A 27,657-nucleotide genomic window follows, 5' to 3' on the forward strand; every position below is an offset into this window, starting at 1 on the left:
AAAGAAACTCCTGAAACTGATTAAAATTTCCTTACTTCCTCCTTATCACATGTGCTGCTGCCTTCAGTAATTGTTAATAAAACTCCTGCTTAAGAAGGAAAGACAGCTTTACAACTGTCTGGGCCCTTCAACATGCCAGATCCCATCTCAGTTTACCCATCCATTGTCTTGCATGACTTGAATTAAATTATACTTTCAAGTCACCTCTTGGTCACTTTGGTGAAAAAACATAAACAACTACAATAGAGTACAACAGTAGCACTCACTTTTGTCTTCCTCACTGATTTAAATGCATTTTCTCCATCTTGAGTGCTATCTGCCACCACTATTCAATTTCTGAACCTTGCAGAAGAGATGCTGGCAGTGCAGCCCCTGTGAGATCCCTCCGTGCCCAACACTTAGTGCTGCTGTCATAACACCCCATTGCATCACATTCACCTCCAAATGCTGAGTCACGAGCACATCACAATCCTTATTTCCCTACTGTGGGGGAACTTTCGTATACGATGAGTGCTGTATTCTCCATGTTTTTGACATCTCAGCATAGGGTGTGACAGCCAGCGCAGCACCTATTGACTCAACTGGATTTAAACTCATCACCACAGCTATTCTTCCTCAATAACTCTGTACAGCAGCTGTGGGCATGCCAACAGAATTAAAACACGGGTGCAGATGTTGTAAGAGTTGAAGTACTATCAGAAACCATTCCAGTTTATAACAAAGCCGAGGTTTGTAAGCGTGCTTAGGCATCAAGACGCTTGATCTAAGCTTAAACAGATAAATTTAGATGTTGGATTTTACAATCTTACGTAGTAAAATGATGGTTTTGTCTAATCAAGAGGTCGAAATGAATTTAAATGCGTCCTTTTTCCTTCTCTTTGCCCCCTTTTAATAATTCAGCCAAGCGTCAAGTAGGTAATATACTGTAAAGGATGAATAGAAAACTAGATATTCACACAGAGCACATTCTTCATGAAGGACACGTAAAGAAATTAAGATTAAAAATGCTCACGTCTTTCACAGAAACAAGACTAATCTTTTCACTGTTAACTTACCTTGTATTTATGAGACATCAGCTGCAGACAGTAAAGGAAATTGCCACATTGACCTGAAAGCAGCGTTAGCAAGTTCTGACAGCTTGTTAAAAGCTGTGACTGAAGGCTGTGAGATCCACATCGATTGCCTGTGACATGGACCTCACAGAGCCTGGCCAAGGCTTATGCTCAGCTGTATCTCTGTGAGGTGGCCCTTGTGGCTGTTAGTGGGGACATTCCACATTAGTATGTACACTTTCCTTAAGCTACCCAAGAGATTTAGATCTTGAGCCCTCACTAAAAGTGAATGCAATCACATCTTATGACTGCATGCACTTCCACATCTGAAGACTGACTTCACACAAAGTATGGATTTTCCAGCACTTACAGTCCAATTTCTTGCCAGAAGCAAAGTATCCAAAGCAGCTGAGCCAGTAGAAGATACAATCCATAATGGTGAAATCACAGGGCCATAATCAGTCCTTGGGATGACGTAGCACGAGACATGGCTTTGACTGTTAAGTGAGACCAGGACTTTTGGATTTCTAAGTAAAACTACCATCCATGAGCAAAGTCCAAGATTTATATTTCTTAATGTGCCTAAAATATCCTTTTCATATGCGGCAAACTGTGGAAATATATACCTCTGGAGATTACCTGGCTCAATCTCCTACTGAAAGTATGGCCTTGGATTAGGTTATTCAGGGCCATGTAAAGCCAAGACCAGAAGGCCAGGATTAGAACATGAAATGGTATGCGTAATACCATAGGAAGAGTCACCATTGCTTTAGTGAAGTCACATAAAATAGTAGGAAAAGGCACACCAAAGAAGCCATGACTCAACCAGCTCTATAGGGAAGAGCAAAGCTGGGCCCTGTAAAACAGAAGTATGTGGGTACTGATCCCTCCACAGGTACTGGCAAGACACCCTATATATTCTTGAAACTACATTTACAGACTTCATATAGAAAAGTCTAGCCTTGAATGTAACTGTTCTATTCTTTGGCCACGAAGATATTATTACTACTTTTATTTCTGCTGGCAGGAATCTGTTGCCTACAGCTGCAAACTAATATAAACTCAAACTTTCTGGGTCACCAGAAATGTGACAAAGAGTTCTCTGCAGTTCCTTCATCCACGAGATAATTACATTAAAGTATTAACATGGTGTCAATAGTTGTTTGTTGCCTCTTCTTTTCCAGCTTTCCTTCTTCTTAAGCATTTCATTTCACAGATATTTAATTGCATCAACATATGATAGACCTTAATACAAATAGATATGAGCTAGTAAGTATTGGAGGATAAATGTATAAAAAGAGTTGGAAGTCTGCAGTGGTATAAGGACTTTGCTGATGGGGTAGAGAAATACATGTCTTTACGTTCTACATCATTGCTTATACAAATGGTGGAAGCAGTTTAAAAGGTACCACTTCCCATGTTTATTAACACCTGTATTCTTGTGCATACAAATGGTGGAAGTTGCTTTTAAAGAAGCAATAATTTCTCAGCCAGTTACCTCACTTACTTCCTTTTTCCAGTCAAACTAGGGAGCCATGAGCAGTCTCTTGTTTCACTTTCTAATTACTCCTAGTAAAAGTCATCCTTTTGTGGCCACCACTGCAATGCCGAGCCCACGAAATCTCAGTACTATTCTAACCCTTGTTTTTGGTGACGTAACAGAGACCTTGTACGGCACTGTATAAAGCCTTGAATACACAGCACTGCCTATGAAAAATCCCAGGAAGGCATTGTTTTAAATTAGGCTATCATACAATGAAGTTTCTCTGTGGAAAACCCTGGCCCTGCTGATAGTTTTCCTAGTGGTAAAGCAGGGCTGAGTGCCTTCTCACCATTTGTGCCTTGACAATTGCAAGAGCAGCAAGTGCAGAGATAACAGCAAGGTGCAGAGGGACGGAGCAGAACATGTTTTGCACCTTGCTCTCACCCATCAGAGAGCTTGCAGTTCCTCATCTTTCTCTTTTATTTTTCCTCTCCATTTATAAACTGGGAAGATAAAGGTACAAATGAAGCTTAGAAAACGGCTTATGTCATATATGTGCCCTTAGATCAAAAAGGAAGTATAAGTACAAGGTAATTGCAATTAAACATAGCCCAAGGTCACAGGATATAAGGGAGGTAAGTTCTAACCTTAGCACGCTTGATAATAACCAGATTGACCTTCTTCCCATCCATGCTGCCTTCCTGGTGAGTCAATAAGCTCAGCTGTGGTTATTCAACTGCACTGTAATGTAGCTGCTGCAGCCCAACACAGTGGAAGCTACATCACTCTGGGCACAGAGCAATCCCTACAGTCAATTTCCCGAGAGCAACGTTGTGAAGAAAATACTGAGTTTGCAAAACACTCAGAGCTATTTGGAACAATCATGCTAAAGTTTTGCTAAACATTCACTTTGCTTCTAGAGGCCAAGGTTTATTACAATGGCCTTTCTCAATAATAAATCTGGTCATTTTCAGTCGTAAGGAGCACAAAACCAAGCTCAGTGCAGCCATCTCATTCTTAACCTCACGTCGTGAAATTCAGCCCTTCAGCAAAGAAAGAAACATTTTCTGGGCTAAACACTTGCATGTTGCAGAGAGAAAAATAAATAATTTACACTTAGAAAAGGTTAAAATAGAGCTTTCCTACTGTGAACATGGGCAAAGTTTTCTGTGTCACCTGGTGAGCAGCATGCATCACTAGCATGGCAGAGATATTCACGGTAGTCCTGCAATTGTGAATGTCTGTGTTGTGTTCTGGCTCAGCACACCTTTGCAGAAGCAAAGACTAATGTCATCTGCTCACGTAATATCATTGTGGTGGGTCTGCTCCACCAGACTGAGGCTTATGGAAATGACTTACCTGCCTCGCCACTTGAATCAGAAAGATGGAGAGCAAATGTAGTGCGATAGCTGCCAGGCTGCTTATCATCATCTTGCTTTGTTGTTGTTGTGCTGTAAGGTCCTTTGGGTACATGCCCAGATGCTGGAAGTTCAGAGGCACAGACTCTTGCCAAAGGGCGTTTAGTAACCAAATAGCCTTCGTTTGTTGTCTGTTTATTAATTGCATTACGTTCTGTTAAACGTGCACTCCTGTTTGTTCTGCGTGGAGTCTTGTTTTGTCTCAGGAGCTTTATCTGAAGTATCTCCTCTATTGACTCTCCATTACCTATACCATCTACTCCATCTGCTGTTAATCTCGATGAACTACAATTTATATTGAAGGACAACGCTGATCTATAAATTTTTTGGCATTTAATTCGAGGTCGGTCAAGGCACACGTTGAGCGACTTGTCTATGTAATAGATGGTATTTGGACACTGCTGAGAAACCTGAAGGCGGACAGATGAGATGAATGAAGGTGGTACTTTCTCTCTCCCATCGCTGCTCTGAAGACCCGCACTGTTCTCCTTGTTTCTGCGGCTGAAAAACCTCTCACGCAGCTCTTTACTTAATTTTGAGCAACAACCAGAAACCCTTGATGGAGCAACTTTTGGGTTTGCTTGGTCAGGTGAAAGTCGGTGGTGGAGGGCAGCAGGGACCTCACTCAAGGTGGGGGACACAGCATGGGGCTCTGGCACAGCCCTGGGTGCCCAGGTTGGGTCAGTGGAGCCCACACGCCGGGCTGTAATAGTTATGGAGGCAAAGCCCTTCTGCTTTTGACAGTGTTTTCCATCTGCAATGGGACAGCCTGGTGGAGAGGTGGCATCACATAAGGATGACTGAATTTCTAATCGGCTGGCAAGTAGCGCAGATGTGCTGTTAATATTGACTGAACCATCATTAGCCAAAGATTGCTTTGTGCAGCAAGTGCTGGGCTGGGGGGTCACAGCCTGCATCCGCAAAGCAGACTGATTTGCTTTCGATTTATTCTCCTCCATCATCTGTGAAATGACTATTGGTGCAATCAGTTTTCTATCCGTTGACGACAGAGATTCCTGAAAATGAAGAGATTCAAATTATCAACAATATTCTATCACAACATATGTAACTTCTTCTCATCCAGACAGTTTTTGTTCAAGATCTCTTGTTCAATTTCTATTTATACTACTTTCTCCCCCCAGATCTAAAAACACACATTCTTAAAGTCAGCTCTGAATTGCCAGTGAGATATATGGCAATATATTGCCATATATTTTACCCAGTGTAAAAATATATTTGAATTAAAAATGTGTGTCCTATACTATTAATTGCAGTATTTAATCCATTGCTGTAAGTGGGATTTGGGGCTGCCATGATTTTTAAAAACAGACACATTGAAGGCACTGGCAATTTCAAAGTCTGCTCTTTTATTATGACCTGCTCTTTCATTTAAATCTATGCTAAGGTTTAAATGCATTTAAGTGAGTTACAGATCATTAGCCTGGAGGTTCTCATGTGCCATCACGTGCTGAAGAGAGCACACGGGCATCAGTCAGTGATGCTTTACGACCTCACCAGTAGAAATAAAAAGCATGGAAAAACTTCCCCATGGTCCCTCTGATTGATGTGATATTATTTCCTACCAGTGCTACAAACTCAGTTTCAATTCATCAGTTCCTTCTTGCTCATCAAATGCAAAACCACACTGTCCAAGTTGGACTGACCGTGGCCCACATTCACGTTTCTGACCATGGCAGTAAACACCTTGACAGAACATATGTTGCTTCATCTGATGGGACAGAAGTGGTGCTTTTATGTTAAAGCTATTTAACAGGGGTAAATCCGAGTTTAAAATCCCCTGCCATTATCATCCACCAAGCTCGTCACATAGGTGATACGCAATAAGGCATCTCTTTGCTGCTCTAAATTGGCTGATTAGATTACTTCTGCCACAGGTTCCTAGATTTTGCAGTCCTGGCAGATAAAAAGCCCACTGAATTGTCATGCAAAATCTGAGGATTTGCTCTGTAATGAAAGTTCATTCAATTTAATTTAGAGTTTAGGTCCCATTTGCTAGCCTGTACTATTCCTGCTTATTGTGCATTCATCTCAGCCACCCCGGGCATCCATATCATCTGCTAATCAATGCCAGCGCTTAACCAGTATTTCACCCTGCCCTGAAGCTCAAGGGAAAAACCATAGCTGAGCTCCCGTCCCCTGTGCATGGAAATAACACAGAATAATGGCTCCTTCTGTAGCTCTTAGGAAGACTGTTTTGGGAACCCAAATAAGTAGAGTTGGATCAAGAGTTTATTAATGAGGTGAAACGTCAGGTAAATTTTATCTACTCTTTAAACCAGCTGCCTGTGGTTTTGACAATTCAATAATTTCCCAGCCCTGGGGAAAGCATTTTCTTCCTTATTTGTAAATACATTTGCCTTATGTTTTCTGTGCTGCATTTCCTTCTACCTATAGGTTTAAGACCTTCGCATGACTTCTAAAACTCTCAACTTCCCCGGGATTGCTATGAGCCCTGAAGAAGGTTCCTTGATACACTTTATTCTGTGGATGCATCTCTTGCTGTTGCAGCTGATATGACATTTATTTATTCTGTTAAGGACTGTACAGATGGAGGCTTCGTGCAAGAGTCCAAAAGCATGTCAAAATTTATCTCTATTAGCTTCAAATACAAAGTTTAGGTAATTCACTTCTTTTGCTGCTTGAGTAAACATACTCTTCCCTCCTCCCAACCTCTGGCAAAGAAGTGAATCTTTAAGGTTTGATCAACTGATCCTATGTTCTTTGGGAGTTTTCAAGCCTCACTGCATCTTGTGGAAAAAGCATGCACTTACACCAAGTAATTGTGGTGAACAGAAAACCTCAGGCATTATCCTGAGAACATCTGAGACAGCGTCCTGGTAATTGGGATACCACTTGATTTCAACTCCCGTGAGGTTTTTAACTACATTTTTTTCCCAACAAAATGCATGGGTTTTTTCCTCAACAACAGCACACTGACTCACAACCTCTTTTATTTGGCTTTTTGGCTATGAAAGCCAAGCGCAGGGAAACAAAATCAAGTCTAAATGCACTGTTCAGTATCCAGCATCTGTTTTTAAATCTAAACGCCTTCTGTTGGCTCTTATCTACCTATTATTTATTCATCCTACCTCTGCAGAGCTTGGTTTTCTCTCCACAGCACTCTCCTGCTCTTGGCCTGTGCGTGTCCTGTTAGTGCCCCATTGCTTCCATGCTGCTCCTAGGAAACAAACACAGGGAAAGAAACGTTATCACCTGCATCCTGGAGGAGATGGATGATAAAACATGGCTTTAAGCTGAGTGCAGGCAGGAGGGAGAGTGTTGTAGGCATTAACGAGAATTCGAGTTGTGACGTGGCAGTACCTCCCCTGTTCCGTCCCCTACCTTGTGATGTATCTTGGGCGTGCATTTCAAACGTACACTCAAGGGGGTGTAGATGAAGTGATTAAAATAAATAAGGTGTTAATTACCTCCAATAAACACCATTTTGCCATCTATCGTGCCGAGTCATAGTGGCTTTTTGGCCCTAGCGGGGGGCAACGCTAGAATCTAGGGCAGGGGAGGGGTTGACCCATGGAAGCACATGGCAACAGGAGAGCGTTCTGGTAAGTGATCTGCCTGCCCTGGGAGCTGGTTACAGGAAGGATCACGTTTCCCCCATTCCTAGGAGAGGGGTTTGGGCACTGCCAGGATGCTGTTGCAGAGACATATTTGAGGACAGCTGCACAACCTGAACAGGTCGGAGCACAGCTTGTATCTCTCAGCCACTGGTTTACCTGCGTATAAGGCATGTGCGTGGAATAAACAGGGGAGATGGGAATTGGCTTCAACAAACTTCCCTTCTGCCTGGTCTGCAGAACCCGAGAGCACAAACAAGCATGCTAATGGACTGGATGCTATAAGACTCCTTTATTACGGACTAAGCTGTCTTAACATTTAAAGAACTGCAGTAATTTTGAATAATGCTCACAAATATCATTATGCCATTTCCAGTTCAGATACCTATAATATCAACCTCTAAGCATATGATCAGTACTGTTTCCTGTGGTATAAAGAAGGTGCTGCAGCAGAGATGGTAACTCCTAGGTAAGCTCTATGGAAAGAGATCTGCCAGCATGTCAGCACTGTGGTGAATACATGAGGATACGTTCACAGTGTCAACCTGCATATGAAAACATACGCTGCCTCACATCTATAAACAACTAAATAGGAAATAACTTGCAGAGAAGGATAAGGAAGAAGAGTTCGGATTGAGTTAAGGCAAGACATCGAGGAATGTTTCACAAACAAAGCAGATATAATTAAAGCAAAAACTTTGTTATCAACCGTGTTCCTCAAATACTCCGTGGTCAGAAAAACGCAGTTGTCTCAGATAGAGCTGCAAAGCTACAACAGGAGAATATCAACTTGTGGACATCAAACAGTGTACAGAGAAATCCAAAAGGCTGGCTGGAGATAAATCAGACCCAGAAAACCATGTTTTGCCAGATGGTCTTTCATGAAGTTCATTCAAATGCATTTTCAGCACAAGAGAAATTCCTGAATTCTACAGGGTCAAACAAGAATGAGTTGTCAAAGTCCACACAGTTTATTATGTATAAACTGGAAATTATTCCTATCAAAGTAAGCTTCTTTTTTTTCCTGGAGATGGGAAGGAAGTATTGCCTTTGCTAAATCATCAAGAGGGGAGTTTCACATTGCCTTTTGCACCCTCTCCTGTGCAATAACATTCTGGTATTACTACAGATATTCTACTCCTTCAAAATTCTCAGACTTCTGGTGAGCCATTCAATATGATTGCTGGGAGAGACTAAATAAATGGTAGCGGTGGCAAAAGGTCCAGTCATTTTCCCAATATTAAGTATAATCTTGGAAGCTTTACATTTGTTAGCCAACATTATCAAAACAGAAAGAAAACTCTTACAAAAGAGCCTGGATCTGTGTTTGTAATGACAGCTCTTCAGGGAGTGCAAGGGTTTAGCTGAGATGTGTCCCAAGCAGAACGTTCATGGAAATTCTCGTTGCTGACAAAACGTATTGCATTGTAACTCTTGTTGCACAAAGAATGCAAAGTTCAGTCTTGCCTTGATGCAAAAGCATGAAAGAAACAGCATTTCAAATACTTTCAGTCTCTGTGGGGAGCATGAGAAACTTATTTCTGAGTTGCAACGCTGAGGATTTGCTTAACCTCCCCAGACCTTCCCTTCCCACTGTGACCCACCTCTCCAGCTTGCAAACGAGAGATGTGATGAGGAACAAAGCAACAAACACTGGCATACAAACTTTGTCCTATTGCACCCTCACTGCTTTTAGTCCCCTGCCCCCAATACTCTTTGTTGAACCTAATGATAAGCTCCTTGGCAAGGCATCTGGACATCCGGCTACAGACCAGGGTTTTCCTAATTACAGAGTGCAGCTGGAACCAATTCTCCCAGTCTCGAGTGCCTGGATGTCTGCCTCAGGCCAACTGGCAGCCAGCTCAGATAATGATTCAGAAAATATGTACTCAGAACTCAGCTTGCAGATAAATTGCTAAGGTGAGGGTGCTGGTGAAAAATAGTGCACTGCGATTATTTAGCACACACACAGGACAGTCTAGTCCGCAGCCAAAAAAGATTTTGCACAAACTTCAAGACATACACAAAAAACAAGCAACAGATAACACTATTTTGCCACTGTTTCAGGTCTTTGCTGGAAATCCTGCAGGCTGCTGTGCTGGGGTGGCCTTTGGTGACAGCCAGAGTGACACCAAGAAGGGCTGGAATCACTTTAGAGCACCAGTCCTGGCCTCCTCTCCAGTTTTTGTCATGAAAGTTGCATATTTTATTCATTTACTATTCATATGCTGACAAATTTCAAACTCATGTCAGCACTTCTGATCTCTTCACTGCTCAAAGACCCATGCTGATCACGTCTGAGGTCCCATCTGTGCCACCAGCATCACCTCAAAATGAACTCCTTGAACTTCCCTCAAAAAAGCCGTAAAACAGCTCTGCAGAACATACACAGTGGTACAAGGAGGGGAGAACTGAAATATGATTGTTTTTCGAGATCTTTATCCCATCATCTAAAAGACCTCCAACGAGTCTTGGACTTCCTCCCTGGTCCAGCAGTCACCCAAACAGACTCAAGTTTCTCCCTCAGAACATGGGATCTAAAGGACATTGATGGCTTGACTGTAGGGCCAAGCACAAGAGCCATCACTCAGTTAATATGACGCCTTTAGCATAACTTAAAACATTTTTAAGCCTATTATTTTTCCCTGGTACATATTATTCCTACATCAAGCTATCTTCAGATAAACCATATTGTTAAAACCTACTTGGAGGCATTCATTTATACTACATTCTGTTTAAAACACTGTATTTATTTGAATTTTCTACGGCTTATTTAATTCAAATACCTGAGGAAGCCACGAGAAAAACAAAGTCATCATTAAAGATTCACTGCTTTCCTTCACCATAAAGGCTGGAAGAGATCATTATTCATTTCCTGAAATCTGAAGTGAGTCATCCAGAAAACTATCCAGACATTATAGAAATGCCCAAGATGAAAGCCAAGTCAGAATAAACACCAGAACCAAATCCGCTTCTCCTGGTCTTCTTCATGTGTCATAAAGAAACAATATCATAAAATTGCAGAAAGATGTCAACTCTAAAATAAATCTCCAACAACCAAGCTCCAGCTCACAGGCACTGCACTAAAAGTAGAGATGGATAAGTGCTGAAAATCCCTCATTGCACTTACGTCCCTGCTGATATTAAATTGATTTATAGGGAATCTGCTGGAGAACGTTGAGCTTGGTTGTAAGTGGAGAGCATGATGCATCTCCAGAAGGTGCTGGCATAGGCACAGTCATGCCATCCTTGAGGACCATTATCCTAAGACTTCAGAAGTGATGTTAAGTCCTAGGGAGAGGCGAGGTGGTGTGTTGATGATGGTCTAAAAGCAGCATCCCAGTGAAGACGGGGCACAGGCATGGACAGGAAGGAAGGTGACCTCATAGCCACATGTGGACTTTACTTCCTTCATGTGTTCTCATAAAAATACACCCGATTCTCATCTTCTCAGGATCTGACATACCTTCATATAAGAACAGACAGAAATTTTTTCTTAAGTGAAGATACTTTGGGAGCACGTGTTGTCATCCTGAAAGCTCAAACAAAGCTAGAAACCACGCTGTACTCACCCATCAAGAGAGAATGGCAGAGGGAGAGTACATCAGTCCCGTTACAGTATTTTTGCTGCACTCTTCCTACAAGTACCAGGCATCTACTAACAATGGAGGTCAAAATGCAATAGAGATTTAAAGGGAGAGAAAGGAGCTGCCAGCTCTTTCCTTGAAATCTTTCTTGCAGTGAAAAAAAGCCAACCCCAATACAAACAAGTACACTGCCACAAAAGAAAGCGTTTCAACACAGCTGTACAAAGATAACAGTATTTTAAGGTAGCTGCACCGGGAAGGTTTTCAAATCAGACTAAGCAATACTGCCTGAAATCACTTTGGTTCGAACAGGATTCATTATGTAAACAAAACAGAGAAACATTTTTTTAAGACGCCAGGATGGATTGTCTTCTATTAGAAGCAGCATCATGAGATTTGTTAACTGAATTATCTTTCCCTGCTTGCACACCTTGAAGCTGTAGCTGACTGCCTGCAGAGATGATTACAGGATCCACCACGGAACGGACAAATGAGTTCTGGTCTGCTATCAAAAAGCCAGAAGTCGTAAATCTCTCATTATCCACGCCATTAGAAGCAAGGTGCTCATCAGGGGGCTAGAAAGAGCACAGGAATTATATCTCGACACCTATGCATAAGAGAAAAATATCGTGTTTTCATTATACACTGCTATTACTCTTTATCTTCACCTAATAAAGTGAGGAATCTCCCCCAGCGTATCCATCACACAAACACACACACATGGAGCTAATGGAGCAGATTCTTCACCCTTCCATTTCTGTTTTGTCCTCCTCCACCAAGATTTTATGTTTGTTTAGCTCATATTTGTTGGTTGTCTTTTTTTGGGGTGGTGTTGGTGGTGGCATGTTTTAATTTTCAGTAGTATGGGAATAAAAGCATTTCTAGGTTTCTTTTGGCAGCACAAACTTACACTAACAAACCTCAGTTCCTGGAAGCAGCAGCTAACTCACCAAGCCTGCTGAAGCCCAGCTGTGTGGGCATAACTCAGGTCAAAGACTCAAACGGGAGCACACAGGAAGATTTAAACTGACGCAGATACCATTTCTTTGGTCTGAATAACATGGTCTGGCATTGGAGCTCCCTACTGGAGCTCTTCAGAGATATGTATAAAATACAGTAAGGAATAGAACGGGGAAGCTCAAAGAAGGTATTAGGGGGAGTATATCTAAGGCACAGAGAATTGGATTGGATGATGATGAAGGATAATATCACATAATAGCGAAATCATACTCTTCCATTATTTTTCTTCAGTACTTTCATTGTAGAAATGGAAGAGATGTCATAAACGTCGCAGGTACTCACTCCTATGGGAGCATAAGGAAGAACCTGGGTGTATTGGTTTTAAATGTACAGATGGAAACAAAATGTACAGAAGGTATATAAGTGAATGAGTAAAGGGAAAACTCACCAACGGTGGTGCCTTGACTGAAGCAGCTGAGGCAGTCCTCCCTGGTGAGCGATCTCCAAGAGATACTGCTCCAGTGGGAGTCAGCCCTTAAATGAGGTCTCAGAGGGGATGGAGTCAAGCTCCACCCCTTCCGGGAGCACAGCTACATCACTCTCACCTGTGCTCCCACAGCTGACCCCATACTTGCCTCAGCTGATTAATCAGAGGTTCAGGCTGTGATTACCAATCTCCCATACACTCCACCCCTTCACAGCGTGAACCAATGATTAGGTGAGTTTTCCCTTATCACAGAGACCCAACGCGACGCTGATACAATTTCCCGTCGCACCGAATGCTGATGTTATTCAAATGATGATTGGATGGGTATTCACGATCTTCCATGGGCCAGTGCTTGATAGATGTTACTGGAGACAAGCCATCTCGAGGTGCAGGTCCATTTGCGTTTCATCAGTCCACACAAATTGTTCTCTGATGGTCCTAGAGGCTTAGAATCTTAGGGAGAGTAATACAGATGTTTCAAGGGTACCAGGAGAGGAAGGTCTGCCCTCCAGGGCAAGATACAGGCCGTATTCTTGTCTTGGGTCAATACTTCTGCTCGCACCGGATTATGTCCCGGCCTCCGATACCATACCCTCTGGCCAGATATCTGTGGCTGTATAACTATATCTGGCACCAGAGGAGGAGTCCTGATCTGCCATAGGGACATGATGGGTGTCCCTTTAGCAATAAAGACCGGAGTATTGACCACGATGTCAGTAGGCCATGTACCTATCACCGAGGGAGTAACTGAACCTCCCACCTCCAATAGTCTCCCCCAAGGTGCAAGTAGGCCACACCACTTGGGTCCTACTTGCACCTTCCAGGGCCAATTTATCTTATGGATTCCTGGTTTTAGATTCTCAGGGGCAGGGAGCAGAAGATTATTGTCATTACCAACCTGCGGTTTTACCTCATTATCAGCACCTGTAATTTGAATCCTAAGAGGGGAGGCCCATATAGTGTGTAACATTTTCAGAGCACTGGGTCTGCCATCCCGAGGTCTTTCGTTCAAGTCCCGCAGGGTTTCGTATAATCTTTTTGTCCACCCCTGCAGGGACTGGGAGTCTGTCTTCAGGGCAGCCTTAAGAATACCATTGTAGCGTTCAATAAGGCCTGCCCCTGTTGGATTATATGGCAGATGGAATCGCCATTCAATGTTGTTCTCTTCTGCCCAGCGCTGTATCATCGCTCCAGTAAAGTGAGTCCCTTGGTCGCTCTCGATGACTTGAGGTGTCCCATATGCAGACATCAGTTTAGTGAGTGCCTTAATTGTATATGCTTGATTTGCCTTTGGTACGGGATAGGCTTGCAGCAGTCCACTTACAGTATCAACGCAGGTCAGGGCATATCTCGCCCCCTCAGACCGAGGGAGGGGCCCAATGTAATCAACCTGCCATCTCTGAAGAGGACTATATCCTCTAGCAATGTGGGATGTTGTTTCAGGCAACGGTCTTGGTCTCATCTTCGAGCAAGCGTCACAGTCCTGACATGCTTGGACGATATCAGATAACTGTACAGGCAGCCCCCATGCTTTAGCAGCTGCCCACATTATCTTTTGTCCAGCATGCCGTAGCTTCTGATGTAACCATCGGGCAATATTTTCGGATTGTGAATTCCCAATCCATCGAACTCGGGCCAGTGTGTCCGCTTCATCGTTTCCTGGTGACTGCAGGGGTTGATGACCAGAGACATGGTAGACACATACCGTCCTGTGTTTGACTGTATTCCAAATGTCTACCCACATGTCTTTCCCCCAGATCGGTCGGGCGTGGATAGTCCATTCCTGGGTAGCCCACTGCGTAATCCACAGAGTAAGCCCCCGGTACACGGCCCAGCTATCCGTACAGATGTTCAGGATGCCATCACCAGGTTCTTTAGTTATAACCATCCACACGGCTCGTAATTCTGCCCATTGGCTGCTCTGACCATCCCCCTCATCAAACCAGATTGTCTCAGTAGAGGGATGGTATGCTATAGCTCGCCACTTGCTCGGGTTGCCTCTGCTGGACCCATCCGTATACCAGGCATCTTCAGGAATAGGATATCTTCCTTCCTGAACAGGGCTCTTCTCTGGCGGAGCGACCATTGGTTCTTTCGGCGTATCACTGCGATATGTCACTGGGCCTAAGATCTTCTGTAATTCCTCCTTGAGTGGAGACGAAGACAAGCTGCTTCTTTGACTTAGATAGGCGACCCATCGTGCTACCGTCTGTGCTTGGGCCACCCCTGTCTTAGGAAGGTGAGTTAGATCTCTTACCCACCCCTGGATCGGTAATGTAGTTTTAACTATAACCTCTGCTGTTTGCGTTATTGGCTCTACCGCTTGTAACGCTGAATAGGCAGCCAATAACTGTTTTTCAATCATGCTGTATCTTTCTTCTGCTCCGTGCCAAACCTGAGACCAGAATCCAATGGGGGTTCGAACAGAACTCTGGCGTTGCCACAGGCCCCAGCCAAAACCATCCTGGGTAACATGAACGTCTAGTTCAGCTGGGAGGGTCGGATCAAATATACCCAATGCCTGGGCTTGTTTAACTGCCAGCTTTGCCTGTTGGAAAGCATCTTGTTCTACCTTCCCCCAGTTCCACGATTGACCCTTCTTGGTAAGCTTATACAATGGCCTCAACAACTGAGCTAAGTGAGGTATAAAGGAGCGCCAATACCCTAATATACCTAAGAACTCTTGTAGCTGTTTTGATGTTGTAGGGACTGGGAACGCTTGGACTTTATCCACTACTGCACTGGGTAGTACTTTGGTTTTTCCGGACCAAATTACTCCCAGGAATTTTACAGATAACCCCGGACCTTGCACCTTCTGTGGGTTTATAGCCCACCCTCTCTTTTGCAGATAAGCTATCAATAAATCTGCTGCTTGTCTCACCGCCTCTAATGAATCGGACGTTAACAGGAGGTCATCAATATAATGATATAAATTTACATTATGTGGCTTCTGCCACTTAGCCAGATCACGCGCCACCAAATTATGACAAAAAGTAGGTGAATGCACGTACCCTTGCGGCAGAACCTGAAAAGTCCACTGCCTGCCTTCCCATGTGAATGCAAACTGGTCTTGTGATTCTTCACTAATCGGAATACTGAAGAATGCATTCGCTAAGTCTAGGACACAGTGATACGTTTTAATTTCTCTACTTAGTGTGTCCATTAGGGAGGCAATATTGGGTACGGCTGCATGAACGGGCGGCGTGACCTTGTTTAATTCCCTGTAATCCACTGTCATCCTCCATGTTCCATCCGATTTTCGCACTGGCCATATTGGGGAGTTGTACGGGCTATGTGCAGGCCTTATAATACCCACTCTTTCTAATTCCTGCACTGTTTTTGTTATTTCATCCTGCCCACCTGGGAGTCTGTACTGTTTTACATTAGTAATCCGACGTGGCTTGGGCAGACAAATAGGCTCATGTTTTGCATGGCCTCTCAATATTGTCTGAATTGCCCGGATACTAATGCATCTCTGCCGCAACCGGAACTCTCCCACTGTTGTGTGGAGAGCCAGACCCCACAAGATATCAATTCCCAATATGTACTCCGGAATTGGGGCAATAGATACCTTGTACTCCCGTGGTGGGAGGCGCCCGACCCCCAATTTTACCCAAGTTTGGGTGACTGGAACGGTCTGTCCCCCAAAGCCTCCAATCATTACTTTGTTCCCTCTGAATTTTGTTGGATCTCCATAAATTATAGATGTTTCCGCCCCCGTATCAACGAGGGCCATAACCTTCTGCACATTTTCTCGGGACCAATATATTGTCAATTCCACATAGGGCCTCCGGTCCCGTCTAGAGGCCCTAGGGTGACTGACGTCCCTCATCACGCCATAAACTGGGCCAGATTCAGGTCTTTTACCTCTGATGCCTCTGGTACTGTGACCCGAGGCACCTGAGGTGGCCTCTTTTTCCTATTTGGCACGATAAAGTCTTCTAGATTCCAAACTGTTGTTGGTCGTCGTTCTATAAGCCTTATCCCCGGTCTTTTGGGGCGGTTTTGAAATTTTTGTTCATCCTTCAGCTGTTTCCACAACTGAAGCAGAACGTGATTGGGCTGCCCATCAATTTTGGCAAATTGAACACCTGCTCGGAGTAGATCATTAAACATTTGTTTTCGGGACACCCTAATGGGTCCCGCCCGAGGGGTTCGTGGAGCCGATCTCCTGGCTCGGGCTATTGGAAAAACTTCAGGATCTTCAATTACTCTAATATTGCGCTTGGTTCTTAGGCGCTCCGTTTCCCCCAGGTCCGCTACCAATTGGGCAGCATGTTGGACTGCTGCCTCTGCGGCCACTAGAGGATTCAATATAGAAACCAATGTTCCATACATATGTGAGGGAGCCTGTTGTAAGATTAGGTCCCTCATTCCCGCGGAAAACTTCACCATGTCCGGACTAACAGATACATCTTCATAGACAGCCTCTCGCATGCCTAGTTCCCGGATATAATTTTGTAGGTCTTCCATAGAAGACCACATTCCTGTATGTATTGGCATGTCTGTTTTATTTGACCATACCATACGGCAGGCAGCCATTATCCAATCTACGATCGAATGATTCTCTTCAGGGAACTGGGACCCTGAGTACAATCTCTGCCTCAGGGCAGGATGGACTGTTATAGTTGCTAGTTTAGATACCTCGGAGCCGCTAACTATTACACTTTCAGCTCCCGAGTCCCATAATCGTAACAGCCAGGCTGGGACACTTTCCCTTGGTCTTTGCCTGAAGCGCTGTACTAGATCCATAAGTTCAGTGGGTGTATATGGACGTGCTGTTACGTGTAAATAGGAGTCAGCAGGGGTCCATTGATCAGGAGGCACCCCTGCTGGTCGCTCCTGGACTTTTTTTGTTTTTTGGGTTACCATAGGACGGACTTCTAATAAGTCCGTCTTAAGTGGCTCTTCTAGGTCAGATTTGGTGACCTTAGTTTGATCCGATGTTTCAGGATCCTTACTATCATCCATTGTAATATATCTAATTTGGGGGGTGTTTGAAAAAAATGATGAATTTTTCCCCGTTAATAGATTAATTTCGCCCTCCAATTTTTCAATGCGGGCTTTTAATAATTGATTTTCATGTTCAATCTTATCTGATTTAACCTCTGCCTGATTTAAAGCATTCAATAAAGGCCAAGCAGCCATGGATGCAGCCATTTGCCTTTCTTTGGTTGTCAAAATATCTTTTTGCAACCCCTGAAAGTATTCAGTTAGGTGGTAAGGGGACATATTGCCCGTTACCCGTAAGGGCCCCCATTGTTCTATAATCGTCGCTAATTGAAAATATGGGGATGCCTCAAACCCTGGTATTTGTCCAGGGAGGATTTTCCCTAAGGGGGTGATCTTCTCCCCCTTGAACCAGCTAAACACATTCCACAGGAAAGACATTTTTTTTCCGATATTTGCAGGCTCCTGCCTGGCTCGCCAAATGTATTGGTTTTAAATGTACAGATGGAAACAAAATGTACAGAAGGTATATAAGTGAATGAGTAAAGGGAAAACTCACCAACGGTGGTGCCTTGACTGAAGCAGCTGAGGCAGTCCTCCCTGGTGAGCGATCTCCAAGAGATACTGCTCCAGTGGGAGTCAGCCCTTAAATGAGGTCTCAGAGGGGATGGAGTCAAGCTCCACCCCTTCCGGGAGCACAGCTACATCACTCTCACCTGTGCTCCCACAGCTGACCCCATACTTGCCTCAGCTGATTAATCAGAGGTTCAGGCTGTGATTACCAATCTCCCATACACTGGGATACAGAAATACATCTCTTAGGGGATGAATCATAGAATCATAGAATTACTCAGGTTGGAAAAGACCTTGAAGATCATCAAGTCCAACCGCAGCCCAACCAGTAGCCGATCTCTTAACAAACAACCACGAAACAACACCACAACAACAAACCTCTGCTAAATCATATCCCTGAGTACCACAATGAGGACACTCTACATGAAACCCTGGCCTCCTCCACCCAAGAGAAGCCTTCCCACAGATTCTGTTGTCCCGCTGTTGTGTGTATGTTAATATAAAGGCACAAGTAACAAGCATTTCACACAGAAAGAGGTCTGAGAAGGGACCCTCTACCATTCCCAAAGTCCCTTTCCCAGTGTTTTATCAAGGCATCTATATTTTAGTGACCACATCCATTTGTGAAGGCATAAGAATGTTTAAGATAGCCAAAAAATTCTTCAGTGACTGTAAACATAACAAATAATACGCATAAGCAAACAAAGGAAAAGCAGTACTGTAGCCAGAAAGTATATTTATGAGCAGTTATTCTAGCATTACTACGTGTATTCACATAGAGGTCATAACATACACAAAATCTGATGGTAGAAATGAGTTTTCTAAATAAAAATTCCATCAGTGTTACTCAGAACTGGTAGCAATTATAAACTGCGTTCATTTGCCTAAAGCTGCTTATGCATCATAGGAGCCAGAGCTAACTCAGTATTTCTTACATCTCGCCTGCTTTTGCAAGAGCATAATTTTAAGATAAGAAACTGTAAAGATGACAAGAGGAAACCTGTGCACTGTCTGCTATGCATGCATTTTGTGACTTTATATATATCCCCGCTGCAGGGATTTTGCTTTATTGATTTTCTTTCCTGTTAATACTCTTAATACGGTGGTGATAGATGCTGCGGGTACAGATACTTTTGTCAAGATATCAAGACAGTTGATTCCAATACACATCTATATGAGTCCAATTCTGTTTCCAGAACAAAAACAAAACTAAAAATAAGAGAGGAAGTTTGCATGAGCCAAATTTGACACTAAAGGGTTTGTACAATGGAACTAAACTCAGTGCAGCACCAGTCATGCCAGATTTAATACAGACTTTTCATGTTACTTTTGTATAATAGAAGCATTCAGTTTTGTATAATACTTGAGATATTATTTCTTTCTGGAAAGTCATTCACATTAACTGATGTGATTGCAGACATCAGAAACTGCTTGATTATACTGGATGCAGTAGGCTAAAACCAGAAGAAAAATTCAGTGCTCACAGGGTAAAAACACAATAGCCAGGATTTAAATAAGTGCAAAGCCTAAAAAATTAGACTTACAGAAGGCTGATGAAGGAAACAGTTTTCTTTTACATAATTTAAGAGTACACAGCTCCCACTGTTTTCAGCCGCCATTGACTTGCCTCAACTCTAAATCTAACCACGCTTCACACAACTGATGGTGGCAATTATTCTACCACATAAAACTTTCCGGTTGGTGAGATAATACCTACAGTTTGCCTTTCGAGGGGACAGTAAACAAATCTTTGTTTACAGAGTGTTGTTACCACGCAGCCGTGCTTTGTTTGATCATGAGCATCACCCTTTCTGAGTTCCTCTGCAATAGGTTTAGAAATGCAGATTGTTCTAGAGATTCAAACAGAAACGTAGTTGGAAGATAAAACATCGCGAGGTTCAGCAGAACTGATTATTGGTAATTGCTTTTCTATAAAAGAAACCATCTTTCTGTTAAAAGACCGGACAGTGCAGAATTGAACCTTAACTTTAAGTGTTTCCTACGTACCGGTTGGCAAGGAATGACATCAAGAGTTTTCAGGCTCTCTTTTGGTGGATGGCATCGCCTGAATGGGAACACGTGGGACTGGGATCCACCAGCACAGCCCCAGCAGCCCAGCCAGACCCAGTGCCCCTGGCTGCTTTCCTAAGAAGAAACAACCTGCTGCCTAGCAACAACCCAAAACTCCTGGTTGTTTGTATATGCCATTTTTTTGTGTGTGTGTGCACGACTAAAAGCTTTTCTACCAAATCATTCTGTTCAGCAACATCAGATCTGCAACAGATGGGTAAGAAAATGCATTTTGCTTTATTTGCAGCAATAACACCCTGCTCTGTGGTGTTACATTCATAACACGCACATGAACTCCCCGACACCTTTTGATGCAAAACCAATCTGGGAAATATTTCAAAATGTGAGTAGTTATATTCACTGTAGTTGTCTCCCAGGAGCTACTCCTATGAATAAAGTCATTCACATACCTACATCCATAAATGCATATCTGGATAGCAAGGTACAATTATGCTTGCAGGAAATTTGTCTCTATGTTTTAGAAGTGTGCCTCCGGTGGCGCAGCGGTAGAATTCCCGTTTGCAACACCAGGGGGCCCGGGTTCGAATCCCCCCCTGTGGAGCAGGGGGTAGAAGTGCCGCTCTGCTACACAGAGGGCTCGAATCCCGGGAGTTGGACTCGATGATCTCTAAGGTCCCTTCCAACTCGCACAATACTATGATACTATGATACCCTAATTAATTACTACCAGTGAATCAATTAAAAACAACAAAAACATAAATAAAGCTGACAAAACAAAAACAAAACGTTTTTCTACTGTGCTCTCTGTGTGGACTCAATTTTAACTTGATTTGCAGAACAAACTTGCTTTACGTTCAGTCCTTCCATCTGTCCGACCTCGGACTTTGGATCCCATGGGCTGCTTCAACCAGCATAACAGGAGGGTCAACAGCTTATCTCACTGTGAAAGTAAGTAAATGAATAGATGAAATGATTTTGTATAAACAAGAGAGAAGCTTGCTGGTTCTCCTCTCTTTGACTCACAACTGACTGACAAACATTCCTAATGGCCACCGAGGTCACCCACAGTGCCAGAGAGACAAATCCTGTCCAGGAGCAGCAAGGAAGCATTAGAGACAGATAAAATGGGATAGCGAGGAGCTGCAGGGAGGAGAGAGCAGCAGCAAGGGGAGACTCAGAGTACTGACTCATGGCCTTCATCAGCTCTGTTCCTCACAAAACCACTTCTTTCTTGGTAGCCCGTATTTTCAATTTCATCTTTTTGTTTCCATTCTCTTCAAAAAATAAATATAATAATAATAATAATAATAATAATAATACAGAAAGCTCATGCTAAGATTATGGAATCTGAGAGGATTTTCACAACCATAAAGTTAAATGCTGAAGAGTGACCTAACGATACTGCAGCTGTTTGACCTCAATACTTCTGTACCTTAGGCATAATCACATACATACAACACCTGCCCTGCTAAAGTCACGCAGCAAATCATAACTGGAGTGGCTGTCTTGATAAATTCACCTACAGACATGGCATTGGAAAATACATTGTACTGCAGATTACATGGAACAATGTGGTGTGAAGTAATAACTGAACAGCTTAGGCTGGTACAACAAAACGTTGAAGTAACCACCTACCAAGGGCAAAATTAAGTTGTCATGGATGATTACCACCACCACTTTGTTTGTCCTACAGTTGTTCTGTTCAGCAACAATCTCTGATCTGTAGCCAGTGCATAAGCCATTACATAATTCAGCAGCACTCTGCATCCATCGCAGCTCCTGAGCCAAATCCTGGCCCCTCTCAATTTCAGTCCTTCTGCCGGGTGCTCTGGGATGAGAATTGATCCCAAGAGTCTCTTCACATTCAGCAGTTAAAGAAGGCAAACTGTGCTGAATATGCTTTCAAAAACCTCTTGGTCACCGCTATCATCCTCTCCAACATTAGCTACCATTAAACTCTCCCACTAGAAGCTGCAGAACGAGCTACAGGACATTAAAGAGCATTTTCAAGCTTAGCAAAAGGGATGCTAAGAGCTCCCATGCAGGATATACCCTTTGCTCAGTGCGATGTTCAGTTTGGATGGCTCTTGTGTACCAGGTGTTGCCCTACCTCAGGCCAAAAGCAAACACCTTTATGCAGCGGGGGAGATTCATCCTCAAGCAGAGAGCCAGTACAAGCCCACACAGCCTGGCAAAGGAGAGATCTGGGTGGAATTTTCTACTGGGGAGACTGGAAATTTGGGTTAGAGATAAGACACCACCATAAGGCTTGATCTGTCCTTGTGTAAGTTGTATTTCAGGGTTTCCATGCTCTATTTTGGGCTGGCCCCTTTGGATCCATCACAGCGTGACCCTCCCTTCCTTGCCTTCTCTAACCCTAAGTGAAAGCACTACGGGAAAAATCAAATCCTTTGGAATAGTCTGTGTTTCCTGTTAGTAATTTGCAATGATTAACATGACCTTCTTGTGAAGGAACTGCACATACCTTGTGCCCATGGGTTACTCACTGCCAGTCACGCTGACTCAGTTAATATGTGTACCTTCTACCTAGAATCTGAATCCTTTAGAAGATACAGCTCTGCCCTCTCTGCTCTTTGCCCAGACACTACAAAACCACAGCAGGTAGACGTGAGAGTGAAGCACTTCACTTTTAACCAGACCATACAGTACCACTTTCTAGCAATAAAAGATTTCACTTCTCCAAGAAGCACGTGCCCTCTGTTTCCCTTTCTGGCAGCACAACAACAGAATCTTTATTTCTTAACTTTGGGGGCTGACAGGCTCGGGTAGGTGTCCTTATTGGATTATTTGATGTTACTTCTACTGCTTTCCATTGTTTTATAGGGCAGGGAGTGGTTTAAGCTATTATGAGACATTTTTTCCATTTCTACTCTAAAAAGTCATCTTGATTTGACGTTTTAGTCCAAAGGAAAAACAGAGAACAGTTTACCCTTTGCTAGGGCACACATGAATTGTGTTGAGAGCACACTGACAGCAGCCCTGCGATGAGGAGGCGAGCACCACTTAAGGCACAGACATCTATTCTCCTGCTCCATTTGTTTTAAGCCATAGGCATCTATTCTCCTGTTGGAGCTTAAAGATCTTGTGGTTTGTTCACCATGATACATTCATGTAATTTGGTTAGTGAGAATGATAGACAGGTGTGTATGCACAGGTATTGATTCTATAGAGTGCTGCATTATTCAGGAGAACTGGGAGTAAAAGGTCAGTTTTTACAACTCAAGTATTTACAAAGTAATTACAAAGTATTATTGAAATCCCACCACCTGAATCCAACATTAGATCAGTACAAGATTCATGTTCTGCTTTAACCGCTCAAAACACTGAGTTCAAATACAGGAAAGAAACCCTATGTGCAACCCTATAGCACGTACCAACACTAGACATGAACGCACTGCACCTGGAGCAGCAGATAACAGCATGCTCAAGATCATGCTCATTTGGGTTGAACATATCTCAGCACTCTTAAGTCAAATCACACGCTTTCAAGATACTGACCTTCTTTTAAAGAAAAAACCAACGTTAAGATACAGTTACAAATGAATAAATACACTGCTTGGATGGTTAGTGGGGTGACGGTGATCGATCATGAAAACGAACAAAAATACCAGCAGGTGATTTATGTTATCTGAAATGAAAGGGCAAAGATGTTGCTCATACTCCAGGCTGAAAGGATTATTTTGGAAGGTCAGTCTAGTAGCTGTCACAGTGATTTAGTACTATCTTATTGCTCTAAATGTATTAGCACATTAGTTACAGTAATATTGGTATTAACACATTGGCCATAATATTAATGCTGATAGGTACATAAATACAGCATTATCTACTTCATTCAGCATTTAAGGAATGTTTATGAATCCACATTTGTGTGGTGGGATTTTGCATTTCAATCTTCCTTTACTAAAACAAGCCCCCAAACCAAGCACTGATGCCTCCATCCCTTGGCTACCAGTCAGTGCCTCTGGAAGTGGCAGAACTTGGGTACCACCAGGCTTCGCAAGGCTCACCCCCCCCTCAGACTGCACTGTCATTTAGTTCTCTGTTGCTTTAAAAAGTTATTTCTAAATCAATAAGGTGTTATTGACTTCCCTGAAACCAACTGAGACAGAGGCCCAATATTTCCAAAGTCCAGTCTTCCCAGGCCCCTGCTTTTCTAACGCAGCTTGTGGTTTGTCATTACTGGATTAAGGCTTGGAAGATACTAAACCCAAATTATCATCATTTCATGCCCTGTTGCCAACCCCAAAACCAGCCTGATGGGCTGGGGCAGAAGTGACAGAGAGAAGCAGGGCAGGAATCCCGTGTGTGTAAAGAGAAGATGTAATAGAGCAGGTGGCTTAAATGAGGAGTTCCCAATACCTTCGCCTACAGCAAGTTCTGATAGCAGGCACTGCTTTCCATGATGAAATAAACAGCTTTATGTTACTGACCTCTATCAAACACAGCCATGAAATCCAAGTGCAATTGCAGCTATTCAGTGCTTTTTAGATATTCATTTCTCTTCCGCGGTGCTTAAGAGAGCCGACTGAAGGCAGCTTATACTAGCCTAGGCTTCCGACACCTTCATGCGTTACAGACTTCAAAATGCAGGTTTTCCCTTCCAGAAGGTGAAAGTGTTGAGTCATTTCTTTGAAAGACCCGATGGAGCTTCTTGCTCATAAAAAGGAAAGGCAGCAGTCGGAGACTGGGCTGAGCACAGCCAGGCGGCTGCCCCATAGAGCAGGGCCCAGGGCTGTGCCTGCAGCCAGGCACTAACGGCTTATCCCAGATAATAATGTCGATTAGCAAGGGCTCATCGGATGGAGCTGTGTGCCAGAGATAATTACGGCTCAAAATGCAAGAGCCTGGTAGGAAGGGATTGTCATTTGTGAAGTCAGTCCATTTTATGGAGACATAACCCGCATATTACAGTGGAGGATAATTTGGCAGTTAACAGTTCCAGTGGCTCAGAGATATAAAATACAGTCCCATCAATGTGTAAGATTAGAAATAATTAGCCCCTATATGGTAAAGTCATCAGTTAGAAACTAGACTCCATCTGGGGACATTCTGTAACGATGCCCCAGGGACAAGTAAGACGGGACCTTTGACTTGCGTGATTTGGAAGGGACTGAGACCTAATTAAATCTGCAAAGATGCAGTAACTGCACTAAAAGGGTTTTTAAATATGAAATGTATTCCCTTTCTCTAAACAAATGAGGTATATTACATGCTGGAATAGCAAGAGAATTAATCAGAAGACAGTGAGTAAACAGCTACTCTGTGGCTGCCAAGTAGAAGATGGTACAAAACTAGAGAGTACCGCAGCACATTTAATATGAACATAAAAAGAGCTATTAAACGTTCTTCAAAGGATAAGGATTTATCTAATTGTGGCCAACACCAGAAAGTTCAAAATAGTGGGTTTCTTAAAATCTGCTTCTCCAAATGCAGAAATCACAATAAACGCTGATTGCCTTGAATAAAGATAATTCACTGCCAGAAAGGACACAGAATTCATTTTTTCTTTAAAAATCACTCATTACAAAAGCCAGACTCGAGGTGTTTCTCAGAGGGACACACAGACCTGTTTCATTTTTGCCTCGGAGTTCCCAAAAGTGCTTCTGATGGTCCATTTTCATGACCAGACTTAGCATTTTGTACTGGAGAAACCAAAAACCCAAAGTTAACTTTTGAGCAATGACTGCTTTATTGACACGATTTATCTCCTCCCAAGAAAAAAGTCACCACCCAATATTAACATTTCCCTACCATAACTCAGTACTCTGCATTTTTTCAATGCAAAGCCTGGAAGCTAAACGGGAAAGTATTTTAAGGACAAGCTAAAAGCAGAGCAGCAGAGACGTACTGATTTCAAAGAGAAAACACTAACCAAGATGACACATGAAAATTTACACACTTCATCATGCTGCTTAAAGGAGACTAATTAGAACTGCATCAAATGCACACATAGATCAACACTGAAATAATATTGAAGGATTTAGCTACATGGTAATACTTCCCCCCCTCTCCCCCTACCCACTCCTTAAGTCAATTCAGTGTTTTAACCTATCAGAAATGTCTGTAAAATTATGTGTTATTTGGGATTACCTGTAGAACCACGAATTGAGTAATCCTTATTTCAGCCAGATTTGGTGAAAGGATATCAAACCAAGACTCGAGCTATGAATTAATTATCCCATACAACACATCCACAGTCAACTGCACAGCTAAAAACCACGTAATTAGGATGATGAGCAAGCGAATTCACTTGAAAGCCGCGTACAAACAAGCTGCCAATGATAAAGTCACTACGGGACGACACTGGGGATGCACACAGCTACTGTAACTTAAATGCTGCCATGCCTGTCTTCTGTGAAAATGAATCAGTCATCAAACATTTAGATATAGTGTTTTAACTACAATGCGTGCATACAAAGTGATTTCTTCCATAGACAACTGTTTCTAAACTATTTAGCCTCAATACATATGTCATCTCCATGAGCACCCATCTGCACATACTGTAGTTGTACCAGTACCAATATTACAGAATTTAATAGAATCACAGAATGGCCTGGGTTGAAAAGGCCCACAGTGCTCATCTAGTTTCGACCCCCTGCTATGTGCAGGGTCACCAACCACCACACCAGGCTGCCCAGAGCCACATCCAGCCTGGCCTTGAATGCCTGCAGGGATGGGGCATCCACAGCCTCCTTGGGCAACCTGTTCCAGTGCGTCACCACCCTCTGGGTGAATTTCAGTGGGTTTTGCAAGAAAAGAAAATACAAAATACACTTACGCTGTTTCCAGTAGAAGAGCTTGCTGGCTAGTCAATCACCATTAGAAAAGTCAACAACAATCTAAGTGCTCAAGCATTTCAAAACTTCAAGTGACCTTTCAAGAGGATTTCAGTTCAAAACCATGTTATGAGAAGCTATGGATTTTGGAATTCACCTTATATCCAAAGCCTTTGCTAAATGTCTTGGAGATTGCTATAAATGTAAAATAAACATCAGTGGGGATCAAAGCAAGAAAAAACATATTAAGGAAAAGGCAGGTTGGTGTCTAGCCTCTGATCTGGGTCAAGAAACGTATATATATTTGTCTTTGATTACGTGGGTTGAAAATACAACTCTGAGTCTTCAGAACAAGAGCGTTATCAGAGACAGGATGGGAGACTACGGGGTACGGAGCAGGACAAGAGTCTTCATTAAACAAAAAATAATAATAAAAATAATCCCTCCCCAACAGAGCAGTCCCTGAGAAAACTTCAGGGACCAAGGAGGTCTGCAAGGAACACGTGGCTCCATTCACAACAGAATAGGACAGCACACCTAACGCCCCTAAAGGTAAGAGCTTCCATTCAATGAATGACTGTCCTTCCCTCTTCCTCCCAGTAAAATCTGCAGAATAGTTGATGTGGATACAAGGGCTGCTCTGAAAGTAATACCTCCTATGTTACTATCTTGGCCCACAGGATCAGAGGCGGGTGTCGGTGGTATTGGCTGGAAAGCCTTTGC

General features: G+C 43.1%; 1 protein-coding gene across 1 annotated transcript in view; it reads right to left on the reverse strand.

The window, feature by feature from the left end:
- Positions 1 to 27,657, reverse strand: part of C6H10orf90 (chromosome 6 C10orf90 homolog) — a 63,756-nt gene that overhangs the window by 23,109 nt on the left and 12,990 nt on the right. The window contains exons 2-3 of the mRNA XM_072340216.1: positions 7,064 to 7,152; positions 3,895 to 4,969 (exon numbers count right to left, since the gene is read on the reverse strand). Coding sequence (XP_072196317.1) covers positions 3,895 to 4,969; positions 7,064 to 7,152 — 1,164 coding nt within the window. The remainder of the gene's footprint in view (positions 1 to 3,894; positions 4,970 to 7,063; positions 7,153 to 27,657) is intronic.

The sequence above is a fragment of the Excalfactoria chinensis genome, chromosome 6 (genome assembly GCF_039878825.1).
Source record: "Excalfactoria chinensis isolate bCotChi1 chromosome 6, bCotChi1.hap2, whole genome shotgun sequence".
NCBI lineage: Eukaryota > Metazoa > Chordata > Aves > Galliformes > Phasianidae > Excalfactoria > Excalfactoria chinensis.